This window comes from Thermobia domestica, chromosome 13 (assembly GCF_964235325.1).
Source record: "Thermobia domestica chromosome 13, izTheDome1.hap1.1, whole genome shotgun sequence".
Classification (NCBI taxonomy): Eukaryota; Metazoa; Arthropoda; class Insecta; order Zygentoma; family Lepismatidae; genus Thermobia; species Thermobia domestica.
In genome coordinates this window covers 95,293,932-95,311,093 of record NC_137466.1, presented here as the reverse complement: position 1 = coordinate 95,311,093, position 17,162 = coordinate 95,293,932, and the positions used below count along the sequence as shown (strand labels likewise).

General features: G+C 36.0%; 1 protein-coding gene across 3 annotated transcripts in view; it reads left to right on the top strand.

Moving 5' to 3' along the window:
- LOC145668359 (WD repeat-containing protein 37-like) overlaps positions 1–17,162 on the top strand; it is a 79,693-nt gene that overhangs the window by 36,583 nt on the left and 25,948 nt on the right. For all 3 annotated transcript variants that reach the window (XM_081736125.1, XM_081736127.1, XM_081736128.1), the window contains exons 6-7: positions 8,924–9,096; positions 10,850–11,090. In XM_081736125.1, the coding sequence (XP_081592251.1) occupies positions 8,924–9,096; positions 10,850–11,090 (414 nt within the window). The remainder of the gene's footprint in view (positions 1–8,923; positions 9,097–10,849; positions 11,091–17,162) is intronic.

Genomic DNA, 17,162 nt, shown 5'->3' with positions numbered 1-17,162 from the left:
GGTGCTGAAAGTGCTCAAGAATTGTACAATGTATGGAGGAAAGTTAAAAAGGCAACCATTACAGACCCACAATAAGAAACTAATAAACAATTTATTTCCATCTAGTAAAATGGAAATTGAACCTTATTGCTCTGTTGAAGAAAGAGAGAGAGAGAGAAAAAAGCCAACCATAACTCAAGAAACTGAGTTCAGTAGGCCTAAGGGGACAGAAAGTGTAGAGACAAAATTTGTTGTCCAGGATTTTTAATATTAGTTGTATAGGTGGCAGTCAAGTTGTTATAATGACAGATTAATACTATGGAGTCATTATTCACTCATCAGGAAAACGTTGTTTCATCTAGCACAAAATCTTTGCCTGCAGGTGAAACCACTGATTCAGGTGTTGGTTTTCCTTTCAAAAGAGCTTTATTTTGGCCAGAGCCGAAGCAAAAGGAAAGAAAATAGGGCAGGAAACATGGAATGAAAGTGCCAGCTGTGGCAACATCTGATGAATGGAGGAAGTACTATAGAAAACTAGAGGAAGAAGAGGAGGAAAAAGTTACAACGCAAACTACAAAGGGAGGAAAAGAAGAAGGAAAAAGAAGCCAAGCAAAGACACATCCTGCATTCCAAATGTGATTAACAAGCCAAAAAAAATATAAGGTAGAAGATAAACATAAAATTCTTGAATCTGATTCTAATAGTCTCAGCATTACCTATAATATTTCTGATTCTTGTCCTAATATTGATTCACCACATAGTGAAGAGGAAGAAAATGAGGCATTGAAAAGTGGACCAACACCTCCTAAAAGTTTAGAAAAAGAACAGTATTATGTTGTTTATTATAAAGAGAGATTCTATGTAGGTCGTATTATTAGAATCGATGAACCAGTTGTCAAGTTCTTAAGGGAAACGTATGAAAACACATTTACTTGGCCAGTAAAAGATGATATAGAAACTGTTGATAAGTTTATCTTCTTTGGGCCCTTGAAGCTCATTGGCAACAATCCTTTTATATTGTATATTCCATCTATAGATGTGCAGTTCGGCAAATTGTTTGAACTTCCCCTGCTGGATTTTACAGCAGTATCTCTTCTAATACAGTCCCTGTCCATAAGACCCGTAGGAAAGTCATGTCTGACGGCTGTTCTCTTCAAATCCTGTTAGTACATGTCTAAACAAGTGTAAATCACGAGGGTAGACTTTTTGACTTATGGGCAGTTTTTTTCTACAGGGGCGTAATTCTAGGGAGCGGCTCCCCTTTTAAGTTGCTGCCGACTTTTCTTAAAATGATTGTAGCTGCCATTGTGATTGTAGCAGAACAATGAATGAGGGTTGTTTCCTTTCTAAATAGTCCACAAAATAAACCTAGATATAGATTTTTGGCGTAGCCGTACAAATAGAGGGGGAAGAGGGGACAAAGTCCAATTTTGGGTAATTTTATAAAAGTCTGTTTTCATTTTCTTTCCATAATGTCCAAACGGTGATATCTTGTGTGACAACGATTTCTTGGCCAACACTTACAACAATCCTCTATACAAGGACGCAATTTTTGACAAAAATCTTCCAAAAGTTATCTCCAAAAAAAAAAAAAAAAAAAGTAATATAGTCAGATGCGCGAAAATTTTCAGAATGTAAACTTCCGTGGTTTCGTGTTTGCTTCACTACACACATTGCAATTCTAATAGAAGTAGAAAATTATTAACACATCGTTGTATTATTATTCACGAATTCTAGAATAAACAACACTGATAATGCTCTGTGTGATATTCCTGCTCCAAAAAGTACATGATGTACAAGAATATTTCTTGGTATTAAGTGGCTTTCTTTGTGAACCTTTTGCTAACTGTGGATTACTTTGTTTTCATTTTGTGAATTAATAATGAGTTTCAATGTAAAATGTCTCGAATTTTACCTCTAAAACAGAAATTTTGTCGTATGTGAATTTTCCAGGTTTTGTTTACATCAGCTGCTAGAAAGGATGGAGACAAACGTACTGATTTAGTGTGCCTTACTGGCTGCTATCTCCAATTAAAAAAAATAAAAAAATGTTTATGCATTTCAGGTGGTGATGTTATATTCGCTGCAGGAATAATTTTGAATGTATTCATGTCTAGTCTAGTAATAATGAACTATCTTTTTTCTTGGAGATTACTGATGTAATAATTTTCTGAAAGGATTCGAAGTTATTCTGGTGAAGTAGTTATGGCATCAAGTGTGGGAAGTTCTTTACGTGGAGTGATGTTAACACAAGGAACTAGTAGTGATTTTGACCTTACAAAATGTGTGATTTGCCAAAAGATAGACAAAGGTCACAAGACTACAACTTCAGCAATTGGTAGAAATAATATAAAAATGCTGCTGAAATCAGGCAAGATGAAGTGTTGCAGAGACTTCGTTCAATGGATTCTGAAGTGGAATTTGTGTATCATTGCAATAATACCTGCTACAAATCTTACACACTGAAAAAATCGTTACTTAAATTACAAAGAGATAGTGATGTTACGATTCAAGACTGTGAGGATGAAGAATCGCCAATTAAGCAATATACAAAAAACTACGTTCAGACACACTATCCCGTACAGAACCGTCATGTTAAAAAAATCCAGTATGCGAAGTAACATGCGTAGTGTGTTGCCTCAATAAACACGCTGGCGTTAGGGAGAAGCACAGAATTTGTGAAAGTAACTGAGCTCTTGTCTTCCTCGAGGTAGCAATGTTTTTTAAATACGATGTGTATACGAGAACTTGTGATCTAGAAGATGAGTCATCAGTTTTTGGAGCAGACTTATACTATCATAAAATTTGCCTAGAAACATACGTTACTAAATTCAGAAGTTCACAGGAAAACAAAAGCACTGAAAGAAAGTCCCCTAAAGAAGAAACGATGAAAGAATTTTCACCTGTAATCAAATAGCTTCTGGAAGATGGCTGCGGTGTGACTTTGTCAGAAATACGAGATTACTTAAACGGTAAAGGGACAGGAATCGTGATAAGCAACAAAGAGGTCAAGCATTTTTTACTGAAGATTTTTGGAACTACGATTAAATTTTCTAAACCTACTAAAACCAATGAGTCTCTTATTGCCTATTCTTCAAATTTGACTACTAAGACACTAACACGGACCGTCCGGAACCACAATGCTATAAGAGATGCCGGAATATTAATAAGAAACTCCCTTAAAAGCTGCAACTTTGACCTTGACAAAACAATTGGTGATGCTCAGGATCTGAAGAAGTCATGGATCAATACCCCAGTTCCACAAACACTGCTTGATTTTTTATCAGAACTTTTCCAAGTAGGACGATTGTCTCTTATGTGAAGCTCCACGGAAGACGTGGATTTACTTGAAGACGATGGAGTCGTTGATAGTGAGACCACTGATAAAGCTGAAGATGACGTACTGACAAAAAATTCTCTTTCTTGTAGAACTAAGTTAATTTTTCTGATTCTTTTCTATAACGTGCATAGAGGCAAGAAAAAAACACCTTTGCATCTTATGACAGCCCATGTTATACATGAAAAATGTAAAAGTAAAAGTTTGATAACATCTTTCAATATACTTGGTGTATCTGCAAGCTATAACCAAGTTATGCATGCACGTGCCAAATTAGCCCAATACACTGTCAAGTCTTGTTCTGACGGTATTTCACTTCCAAGTCGCTTTGTTAGTAATTAATTTACAGTGGGTGCGATGGATAACATCGACCACGAAGAAGCTACACTTTCAAGTTTGCAAGGAAGTCATGACACTGCTCTGGTAATATTTCAAGAGAAACCTAAAGAGGCAACAAAAAGTCCTATTCACTGGATATTGTTGAGAAGAATTTCTTGAAGATTTATTTGATGAGGATGTAAGTGAAGTGGCATTAAGGGAATCTGTGATCAGCATGATGAAAACTTTGCATTCACTCAGTGATAGGGACGTTAATATAACCTGGGGGGCTGTCAACGCAGTGATATCGAAATCTGAAATACCTCTTCAGCAAGTTGGGTTCTTACCTATATTGCCATACCCTAATACAGCATACGACAGTTTCTATTTTGCAACGAAAAACTTCCAGTACCTTCTCAATCATCTTCATCAACCCGCTTTACCTATAGCTTGTGATAATAGAGTTTACCACATTGCTGCAGAAATCCAAATTACTTCAAACGAGTTCCCGGACATCGTCCTGATGATGGGATCTTTCCGTATGACCAAAGCACTATTGGCGTGCATAGGTAAATGATATATCAGGAAGTGGATTAGAAAACATCCTTATTGAAAACTCAGTATTTGGACCAAGAGTAGTCGAAAGTGTACTGAAAGGGAGTAACTACATTCGTTCTACAAAAGCAATGTTCATGCTTGCTGAAGTAATTGAAAGGCTGAAATGGAAAACATTTTTAAAGGCAATGTCAGTGCACCTAGTAAAATAGTCACCGACACATTGAGAGCAAATAAAGATAAAGATATTGAAAAATCACAACTCCTGTTTCAAGATCTTACTAACAATCCTATAAGCTTAATCCAAGGGATGAAAGACTTCTCTCAGATGAATGAGGAGCGATCAGAAACATGTAAGTACTTGGAAGGTTTTTTGTTTCTTGTGTCTCTTCTGAAGAATCTTATTCGAGCAGACAGAGAAGGTAAATGGCTTCTTCATTTGAATACCGTTCAAGAACTCCTTCCAGTGTTCCACGCTTTTGATAGAATCAATTACTTGAGGAGGGCATCCCTATATTTAGAGCAGATGCGAAACTTGGAATTTCAACATCCACAAGTTTTTGAAAAATTCATGAAAGGATTCTTTGTAGTCCGAAGAACCACAGGAAAATTCAGTGCGGTTGGCTTGGACATGGCACTGGAACAGACGATAAATAGATCCCAAAAAAGCACAAGGAGGAATAATTGGCCAAACAAAAAGAAAAGAGTACGTTGTTGAATGGCAGTTAATCTGCCACGAGATTCTTGAAATAAGAAATGCTTTCCGATCATTAATAGGCGTTGACTACGAACGTCAGATACATCACGAATTAGTAGGGAAACAGAGTGAGGTGCTTGAAGCAAGCATCCAGATGATGTGCTCTTATATTGAGGATAGACAAAATCCTTATGATACCACTGGAATGATGAAACTCCAAAATCTATCGACAAATGAACTTGTACCGCCACATAATGCAAAATCAAAACTTTCCTTTGCTGCAAATGGGAATGCACTTTATCTTGAATTTAGGAGTGAGAGGTTTGTTTCCAAATCAAAAGCACTATCTGCCCCCATACACAAAGTGAAGTTGTCATCTTTCAATTGTGTTGGTTCAGAGGATGCAAAAAATGACAGTTCTAATTCAGTTACAGATGTCATCTATGCGCAAAGACTTGTTAATATTTGTAAGGAGAGAGGCATGTTATTGAGCGAGATTCTAAGTTATGACATTTTACCAGTTACAACATTGATGGATAAAACAGTGCAACCATTAAACCGCAGAAATCGGGTTTGATGACTGCTTTGATAAGGAAATTAGACGATTCCGAGTGCAGTTCTACTTTTGAAAAAAATCTACCGACATATTTGATAGTGGATGTTATGAACCAAATCCGAAGGATGCCTCTAAAAGAATTTTATACTTTCGGTGACCTTTTCGCTGCCCTCGTTGAAAGCATGAGTTCCATTGACCAAGAAAACTCATGAACGGATTTTGATAGCTACGTAACAAACTCGATTAAGAACGAAGAAAGGGAACGAAGAGCTAAGGTTCAACCAATAACTGTATCTAACATTTCAGCTTCTACTCGATTGCCTGTTCAAATGAACAAATTTTGGGCGTCCATTAAGTTTCTTGAAGTTTTTTTCAAACGAAAGGTCTTCAGGCTCTTTGATTCCGAAAGTCTTCAAAAGAGTGAATACCAATTCACACGTTAGCACGAAACATTGGCACATTATGTGACGTTATTCTATCAGTGCATTTCCTTACAGGTTCAAACGTCACTAGTAAACTGGGGACTAAGTTTTTGGCCTTGAAAGAAAATCCTGAAAAGTACCTTCTATATTTTGGCCAGCAATTACCTTCAAATCCGGATACATTTTGACTAGCAGAAAACTATCTTGTACAGGTGTTAAAGCCTGGGAGTCCGTCTGCAACGTTTGATCAGCTACGGCTCGAACTATTTTCACATTCAAAGACTCCAAATCTGCTATCACTACCACCTACAAGCTTTTCATTAAGTGCACATCTTCAGCGTATCTTTTTCATGGTTTACACTTGCTCTTGTGTATTGAGTTCACTGTTATTAGAACATTATGGTTGGTCAGTGGATGACGACGGTACGATAATTCCTCCATTTAAACTCTCATTTGAACTTCCATTCCGCCAAACTCTCATTTAAACCTCCTCCCAGAATATCTCTTGATTACTTGTGGCTGCAAAATGAAATGTACAAAACGTTGTCGCTGTATCTCCAACTTTGTGTGTTGCATAGACTTCTGCAAGTGCTGTGAATTCTGTGAAAATCGAGAGAAAAATGACTTCTAGCTACTTTAACGCATTTAACAGAGGTGGGTGATTACGTTAACAAAAATATAAAATTTTAAATACTGTAGGCCTACACATATATTTATAAAGAGGTAATTCTTCACCTAATCTACTTACGTAATTATTCTCCAATAATATAACAACATATGATATCATTCAAAAAGGAAAACATCCCTCTCGAATAATGTCTCCTTGATCCGAAGAACATTATCAGTGTTGTTTATTCTAGAATTCGTGAATAATAATACAACGATGTGTTAATAACGTTCTACTTCTATTAGAATTGCAATGTGTGTAGTGAAGCAAACACGAAACCACGGAAGTTTATATTCTGAAAAATTTCGCGCATCTGACTATATTACTTTTTTTTTTGTGGAAATAACTTTTGGAAGATTTTTGTCAAAAATTGCGTCCTTGTATAGAGGATTGTTGTAAGTCTTGGCCAAGAAATCGTTGTCACACAAGATATAATCGTTTGGACATTATGAAAAGAAAATGAAAACAGTCTTTTAAAAGATTAGCCAAAATTGGACTTTGTCCCCCTCTTCCCCCTCTATTTGTACGGCTACGCCAAAAATCTATATCTAGGTTTATTTTGTGGACTATTTAGAAAGAAAACAACCCTCATTCATTGTTCTGCTACAATCACAATGGCAGCTACAATCATTTTAAGAAAAGTCGGCAACAACTTAAAAGGGGAGCCGCTCCCTAGAATTACGCCCCTGTAGAAAAAAACTGCCCATAAGTCAAAAAGTCTACCCTCGTGATTTACACTTGTTTAGACATGTACTAACAGGATTTGAAGAGAACAGCCGTCAGACATGACTTTCCTACGGGTCTTATGGACAGGGACTAGACTATTCCTCCCCCTATCCCTCTTTTGACCGCATTTGCGGGGTTGCAATGTCGCAGCACCCACTGTGTCTCGTGTCTCTTACTCTCACTCCCAATACTATCACTAATGTGAAACAGATGTCAGGCCTTCACATTTCGCTATAATCGAGCATAATATATATGTATAAGAAAACTATATATGTTGAACAGCAATCTTCTAATCACGGACTGAAAGGACAGCGTTTGGAACTGTGGCAACTAAGTACCCCACGTGGACTTGACGAGCGGTTGTCAAATACTAGAAATGAGGGTTCTGGTTGGCCATTTAGTTATCGGGGGTGTTTTCCTCGAGTTCTCGCGGACGATGACATTTATGGCACTAGCCCCCACACATAGAAGGCGGGATCTTTTATATACAAACTGCATATGTATAGATGCAATAGAGAATACTTCCAGTAGGAGTAATGTACAATATTAGGTCTAGCTACCGAAAATGTAAAACAAATGTGCAGTCTGCACACAAAATTTAACAGTTTGAGTTCTGATTTCTTATTGTAGATCATATTTTGTAGTAATAATAAGCACAGAAGTTCTTTAGAACTTTATTATTGTATTGTAGGAATTGTAAGGTATTATGTTCATCCTTTGTGGCATTTTGTTTTTTTCTTTTTTTAAATAGAAAAGGCTGTCAATTACTGGATTCAGCACTGTCAATTATTAGATTTTTGTACTTTACACGGTGTCAATAACTGATAATATTGCCATGTGTGAGTAATGATACTATAATTGAAAACACAAGAAAGATTTTTAACTGCATATAACAAAAAAAAAAAAAATATTTCAAATGTTGTCTCTTTCTGCAAAGTGAATTAAAACTAACTAACTCTATGGCCTATGGAACCCGGAGGTTCAATGCCGCGTTCACAAAAGCTCTCCACTGACTTCTATCCTTAGCTAACTGCATCCAGTTTCTACTTTGTATTCCAATCTCTGCGAGATCCATCTTAATATTGTCCTCCCATCTGCGCCTAGGTCGCCCTAATGGTAGTTTTCCGATTGGTCTTCCAGTCAAGACTTTGAAAGCGTTTCTACTTTCTTCCATTCTAGCTACATGACCCGCCCACCTAAGCCTCCTAGACTTGACGACCCTAACAATGTTTGGTAAACCGTATAAATTATGTAGTTCCTCGTTATGAAGTTTCCGCCATTCCCCATTCCCGTTCCTCTTGGGTCCGAATATTCATCTCAGGATCTTGTTCTCAAACGTAATAAATATTATTACAGAGCTGTCAAAGTATTATTTGAAAAGCAAACCTTAACATGTCAATTGAGATAGGAAGTGTTACCTATAGCTTTTATAGAAGGTAGTAGTAAGATTGAAAATGTTAATTGTAGTTACAGCTTTTATAGAAGATAGTAGTAAGATTGAAAACGTGTTAATTGACAATTTAAAGATATAGACAATCAAACTAAAGAAGAAAAAATATTTTGTGTTCTTACGAAGGGATAAGGGCGTTGTAGCATAAATTACTTGACATGGTAATCATTCTTACAGTATGAGAAAGATACTAACACAAACAATTTTTTCTTCCAGATCATACAGCATGTATATGGAGCATAGAAAGTGGTCGGTGCTTATTACAATACCAGGGTCATACTGGATCAGTTAATTCTATTCGATTCCATCCGTCCCGTGATCTCGTCCTGACAGCAAGTGGAGATCAGACAGCCCATGTGTGGCAGGCAGCAGTTACGTGGGATCAGCCTGTAAGTACGATATTAAATAAAGTAAGGAATTAATAAACTAATTAGATGCATATCAAATTTTAAAAAAGTTTGTGTTCACTGAAGTACGTTTTTCGTGAAATTCGGCATTAAGTCTATGCAGAAATGACTGGGGGTGTACACTCATAGTCGACTCCATGTTTATTACCACGTGCATTTTTATGAGTACTTTTTCATGTGTTTGTGGTGCTAATAACATACAATCCGAACCGAAGATCTAAATACTTAGTGCAAGACTTTGTGGCTCAAGAATTCAACACAGTGGTTGCTTTATTCTTATCACAATTTGTGGTACACACTTGTAAATAACGAGATCATGGTGACTCAGTGGTAGAGCGCTCACTTTTGGTGCGTGGGGCTCCTGGTTCGATTCCATCCCCCGTCAAGTGTGCTTCGTTGCGGATAAATACCTTATGCATGGATTTTCCCGTGGATCTTCCATTTCCTCCTGTTTCTTCATTCTACCATTATTATGTGCCTCATTAAAAAAAGTTTCATAGTAAACAAAAAAATAAAGTCACAAAATCAAATTACAATATAAAATTTAGCAGTGTCCTCATAAAAGAATAAAAATATAATTGGCATGTGTCTGTCGGTTATTCGACTGTAAAGTTTGTGACATAGAATTTTCCGAAAATTTACTTAAAAATTGCGTAAATGTAAAATATAAAAACTTTCATTTAATAGATATAATTGAGAAAAGATAGGTGATTATGGTTATAAATTTTCACTTTCTTAAATAAAGAAGACATACTTTCTGAAAAATAGCTAATGCACAGAAGCTTGTAAACTAGACATTTATTAATATATAAATAAATAAACAGATTTTAGAGTTCTTTGTATACTGGTGGGAATCTATTAATGAAAAGAATAGATTGTGCTTTGTTGAATAAGTACTCTATACATTAGGTTGAAAGATACTGCTATAAATAAATCGACCTAAAATGTGTAGGATATTTGACAGCCTACATATAGAGTGTAGCCAAAAGAGATCCAAAATACTATGGGAGTGATTCTAGAGTACATTGATAAATGTCATACAAGCATTTATTGGGAAAAAGGACAAATACATGGCGTACCTTGCAGAAAATCCGCTAATGTACCGTTCTTAATGATATGCTAACAGGATCAATCATCATGGAAATAAATTGTGTTTTCCGTGAGTCCCTATCGCCTGCATTTTGAGGACATAGCGCTGGACCTAAAATAACAGATGCACCTCCAATTAGAGCAGCTCCAACCCAGTCGACACAGCAAGTGACTGCATTTCTGTCTCACTATCCAGGCCGTCAGATTAAACGTTATGGTTCGTTTAGTGGCTGCTCAAGATAGTCGAATTTACTTGCCGTAGATTACGTGTGTGGATGGGTGAGAGATGAAGTATAGCAACGTGAAACCTGACTACGTATGTACACAGTCCTCAAGAGAGGTCGGAGGAGATTCTGAGTATCTGTTGTAAGCAGGAATCTCAAGATCATCTTCCCAACGTCCTGAGATGCAGGAACTGCTGGTCGAAGGTATATTCTTTTCGTTGTTTCCTTCTCGAGAACTGTTTTTCCCGAAATTCGGTATGCTTTGATGTGTTACTTATATAGAATCACCCCCCGAAGTATTTGTATTTTTCTCCTGATACACCTGTCTAGGATAAATTTGTAGAAAATAATTAGAAAACACGTGGACTTATTTATCTTTCTTAAATTTGGATATTAATAGGATAGGCCTTTTGTTTTGACAGAAAACTCATTCATCGGAGGACGAAGTAGATTCTTCAGAAAAGGAAGATTACCAAGAAGAGGAACAACCAACAGAAGGGACTCCAACTCTTCGTACACCTGTTTCCGAATTAATTGGTCACTCTGGAGTTGTTATAGCTGCTGATTGGTTGCCCGGAGGGGAACAAGTAATTACAGCGTCATGGGACCGAACGGCGAATCTTTACGATGTTCAAACTAGAGAACTTTTACAGTCTCTTAGTGGTAAGAAATTTCTAAAGTTTACATTTTCTTTATAGATTTAAATACCACTCTTGCATACGAAAGTAGTTTGAATTTTACATACTTTTGTTAGATTACCCGAGTTACGTAATATACGCTTAATAAAAAGAACTAACTGTATTAAATTTATGTTTTGTTTATCTCTGTAAGATGTTTCAAAAATTCTTTTCCTTCATACTAATGTGCGTTGAAAAACCAACACTAAATACACATACCTAGTTGTCCATATTAAATGCACAGGAAATTATTATGATACACACAAGAAGGCATTACATAGTCAGTTTTCACGAAAACCCTCACATAACTGATTTATTCAAATGCCACACACAAGTGTATTAGTGTATCACTTAAGAGAATAAAACCAAAGTCCATACTGTACTTCACATTTCCCCCAAAAGACCAGTTGCATTTGAGCATTTGCATTCTCGGTAATATATTTCAAATAGTTGTTTTTTAAAGTGAAACTTGAGGAATATACTCTCCCAATTCTTCTCCAGGTTCTACTTATCGAGGTTTAGTTTAGGCTTCTTTGTTCTAATGAAATAAGGTTCATACATATTTCTTTCGTGAAATATCTCGCAGAGATAAACAAAACAGGCATAGTACAGTTAATTATCAAGTTAGTAATAATAGTAACGACTCTAGGGGAGAGGTTATCATTGAAAAAAGGAAATAATTATCTTCTGGTAACGGACTTAACGAAATTAGAAGAGGGTCAGACAAGAGGGGAATGCCAGATTGAAATTTCAAATAGATTCTCGGTTTTAGAAGGTACAGAATGTATTAGTGTTGGGGATACTTGGGTTAAAATTAGGGATAGTATTAACATTCCAGCAAAAGAAAAACTTAGGTAAACGGAGGTACATAGCAAAAGCCATGATCCGACCAGAATTCACTAAACTAGCACAGAAGAGAAAACAGGTAAAACACTGTGGCTGCAAAATCCGAACGATAGAATTTCACAAAATTTCATTGACATCAGGCGGGAAACCTTCAAAACTTTCGGAAGAAAGAAATGCTTTTTTTTTTTAAGCTAAAGTTATTGAATTTAACGGTGACAGTAAATAAAAAGTATTTGAAACATACATAAAAGGCATCAATAAGTTTAAGGAAGGCTATCAACCTCGCGTTTATATATTAAATAAAGGGAACGGTACAATTCTTACGGACACGAATAATATTTTGAATAGGTGGAAAGACTTCTTTGACAGTTTGCTAGACGTCCAGCCAAAGAACAATGTTCGTGAGACAGTGCAATTCATACAGCAGGACCGTATATTCCATATCCTAACCAAACAGAAATAGAAATTGCTATAAAGAAGTTAGAGAGAAATCTCCGGGTATAGACGAAGCCTCCGCTGAGTTTATTTTAGCTGAAGGGGAAAATTGTGGAACAAGATACATAAATTCATTCTCGTATGGAAGAAACAGGAATTACCACAAGAGTAGAAAGGATCAATCATTATTCCAATTCACAAGAAAGGCGACAAAACTGATTGTAATAGTTATCGAGGCATCCCTCTTTTCGCACCCTATATAATCTTCTCAGACATTCTGTTAGCAAGATTGACCCCATACGCAGATGAAATTGAAAATTATCAATACGTATTTAGACGAAATTGATCAATTATCGATCAGATATTTATTATTCGTCAAATACTTAAAAAGAAATGGGAATTTCAGTACTCCAGTACATTATTTGTTGATTTCAGAAAGGCTTATGACTCGGTTAGGAGGGAAACATTGTATAACATTCTTACCGAATTTAGAATACTGGAGAAGTTAGTTAGATTCATTGAGAGAAATTTAAATGAAGCGAGTAAGAAAATACTTGCCCGCGAGTTTTCACATTGAAAATAGCCTAAAACAGGAAGATGCGTTGTCACTGTTATTATTCAGTTTTGTTCTAGAGTACGCTATAAGGAGAATTGATAGCAACCAGAGCCTAGAGCTGAGTGGCACTCACCAGGTTATGATTTACCTTGATGATGTCAGTTGATAAGCGATGATAGGAGGACAATAGAAAGAAATCCAGACGTTTTATTAAACTCTTGCAAGGTTATTAGTTTAGAAGTAAATGTGGAGAAAACCAAATACATGAAAATTTACTGTGACCATAATACTGCACACTGTGGATACGTTAAAATATCAAGTAATGCTTTCGACAAAGTAGACACTTTTATCAAATTCCTGGCATCAACATTAACAGGCCAAAGCTATATCCACGAGGAAATTACATGTCGGATGAAAGGAGGGAAGTCATGATATTCAATTATTTTGTCTTCCCGAATTCTATCGAGGAATTTGAAGCTTAAAATACGTAAAACGATAATTATGCCTGTGGTATTGTACGATTGCGAAACTTGGTCACTCATTTTCAAGAAAGAACGCAGGCTAAAAATATTGCAAATAAAAATCCTAAGGCAAATATTTGGACCTAAGAGGGACGGCGGAAACTTCGTAACGGGGAACTGCATGATATCGTCCGCTAATTGCTTTGTTGTAACATGAGAATTGCTTTCTTTAGTGTCATTAATCAGTTACAACGTTTTTCTTCATCTTTAATTTAATTAATTTTCCACTCAAAATTATAGCTACAAACTGATTATATTAAAAAAAAATCTTAAAAGTCCTCTTTAACCAGTGAAAAAAACATATACAAATTCCCGTTTCTCAGAAATGGCTCAAGATAACGTGCAACAGCTGGGTCATTTACCTCAGAAATTCTGGTTTTTTACGTATGAACCACCAAGATTTCAACTCGATTCGTTGGTCTGCAAGTAAATGAGAAGAAAATTGGTTTTAAAAATCAAAGCTAAGGAAAATATATATGTAGCAAATTAGGAACATAGAAGCCCATAGGTACATTTTATAATAAACTTCATAATGTTTAGTTTGTTATAGCGTTGTCCTATACATACTAAAGTTGTTTATGATTTTTTTTTCTGTTGAGAATGACGTGTAGTTGACTAAAGTACTTCCTTAAAATATATTACTTTTAATTTAGGGTAAACAGGGACATTTAGATGAGAAAGCAACTACAAATCCAGAAATCTATCAAATTTAGGTAATAAGTCAAAGTATGCAACTGGCGCATATTGGTAAGTTAAAGAAAAAGAAAGTCCACCATACTATGTTGACTTCTTTAATAGTTAGTTCTGAAACTTTTTTTATTGATGCTACAATTTTATCAGTTAACAAACTTTCTTTGGAAATGCTTTTTCGATCCAAATCAACCTTGACTAATCGTTAGAACTCAGTACTAAATTATATTGCAGTGTAAGGAATAAAACCATTCCTGGTAAATTTATTACAGCTCTTTACAAAGAGTGAAAAAGTGACCTGACTGATCCGGGATTCGGCATACCATGCTGATGCGTTAATCACTACGCACCCAGTCCGCTTTCCGGAAGAGCCAAACACTCCTGCATCGATGCTCTCCACTCAGACTACATGGCTTGTACCGCAGCCTAAGCTGCTGTGCTTGGACAATCCAGTGTCCATATATTGACAACACCTTTTAACGGTTGTCATTTCATATATTAATATTATATATTTCATATGTTCTGGGAAGCGGACTGGGTTGCGTAATGGTTAACGCATCGGCACAGTATGCCGGAGATCCCGGGTTCGAGTTCCGGTCCAGCCAGGTCACTTTTTCACTCTTTATAAGTTGTTGAATTCGCGCCTACAGAGGATTGTGATGTGTAAAAATAAGTTTAAATCGGTTGTTTCCTCTTTTCATTAATTTATTACAGCTCTACCAAATTTCGTTAGTTTAGTTGAAAATGAAGCCTGCTTAATAGATTAACCATCATTGACAAAGGAGAGATTACAAAGATAAACTAGTATCTAAAATTAACAATAAAATATCTTACTGTTAACAATAATGCGCCCAATGAAGTCACATGAAAGGTAATAATTTTAGTCGAATCGTGGCTTATTGATAGATTAACGAAAAGCCTACACATGGATACTCCCTCACTACTGGTTAGATGCGGCTTAGTTGGCGTTTTTCGTAGGTCAATTATCCAACATACAAAGTAGATGAATGATTAACTAAACACAGAGTCGTTTTTAGCTTGTATTAAGAGGCTGACTAACACGTGATGCTAACTTCCGTATTTAGTAACACGTAAGTGAAGTTAAACAGATTCATATCGGAAAGTGCTAATCTTGACTTTTTCGCAGGGTTATCCAATACAATAGAGAAATCAATATAAGGAAGAATAAGACACACTTGACTTAATTTCTCCAAAAGTGTTTGGACAATTCTATGAAAAAGTCGAAGTTGGTCTTTCCCGATATAAGTCCTTAACTTCACGTATGTTACTAAATACAGAAGTTAGTATCACGCGTTAGTCAAGCTCTTAAAACAACGCTAAAAACAACTTTACATAAGACCCATTAACATTTGTTAATATTTAAGTATATTCCATCAATAATAACCAGGACCTGCAAATGGAGCTCTGCGCTTTAGTAACACAGATCAATTGAAAATAGCGTCGATATATATAATTCCTAATGGTCGTTTTCCGATTGGTCTTCCAGTCAAGACTTTGAAAGCGTTTCTACTTTCTTCCATTCTAGCTACATGACCTGCACACCTAAGCCTTCTGGACTTGACAGCCCTAACAATGTTGGGTAAACCGTATAAATTATGTAGTTCCTCGTTATGAAGTGTCCTCCATTCCCCATTCCCGTTCGTCTTGGGTCCAAATATTCGTCTCAGGATCTTGTTCTCAAATACTTTCAGTCTATGTTCTTCCCTCAGAGTAAGCGACCATGTTTCGCAACCATACAGAACAACAGGCATGATTATCGTTTTATATATTTTAAGCTTCAAATTCCTCGACAGAATTCGCGACGACAAGAGATTTGGAACCGAATAGTAACACGAATTCCTTGCTTTTAGTCGACATTTAATTTCTTCGTGAATATGGTTTTCGTCTGTTAACTGCTTAAAACTAGTCTACACGAAACAATATACAATATCGAAGAAGTATATATTAAGACCAATTTATACATTGCCTTCTCCAGAGGAAAGCTTTCCAGCAATTGTAGGCACTCAGATGCTCCTTTCCTGGTAGATTTTTTTAGTGTTTGAGGTCACCTACGGAGTCCAAGCTTAAATATAGTAGTTTAAATTTTCAGCTGATGCATTCCTATGACTGCTACATAAAAGATTGTGTTTAATTCTCGTGGTGAAGAGGATTAGATTAGGCAAAATACAGAAGTGATGCAATTTCTGTTTTGAGTATTTTATTTATTTTAAATGTTTTCTAAATGCCAGAAAATACAGTACAATGATGGAATTATAAAAAAAAAAAAAAAAAAAAAAAAAAAAAAAAAAAAAAAAAAAAAAAAAAGCCAGCATGCTAGTCACTGTAGTTGACAAAACTGTGAGATTTAAATATGCATAAGAATGACTGTTTTGTTTATTATGTAATAAAATGCGTGTTCTACTGTAGCTGAGATTAGGATTGAAAAGGCTATATCTGAGATTAGGAATGGAAAGGCAACCGGAATAGATAACATACCAATTGAATTCATTAAAAATATAGGAGACAAGGGAAGGAAAGAATTGCGGCGACTATGCAATGAAATATATGAAACAGGAGAATGGCCAAGAGACTTTCTGAAAACGATCATGATACCGATGGCTAAGAAATCGAACCCAAAGAGATGTGAGGATTATAGAACTATTAGTCTCATATCTCATGCAGCTAAAATTCTGCTCCGAATACTGAACAGAAGGTTATATGGAAGAACAAATAAAGATGTTGAGGAGGAGCAGTTCGGGTTCAGAAGAGGCAAGGGCACAAGAGATGCTATTGGATTATTAAGGGTGATCGGTGAAAGATTTATAGAAAAAGGGAAAGAGGTGTATGTTGTATTTATTGATCTAGAAAAGGCTTTTGACCGCGTGAATTGGGAATTGTTGTTGGGAGTTCTAACAAAGATAGGGTTGGAATGGAAAGATAGAAGACTAATAAGAAACTTATACATGAACCAACAAGTAAGTGTTAGGATAGGGGAAGAACTGACGGAAGA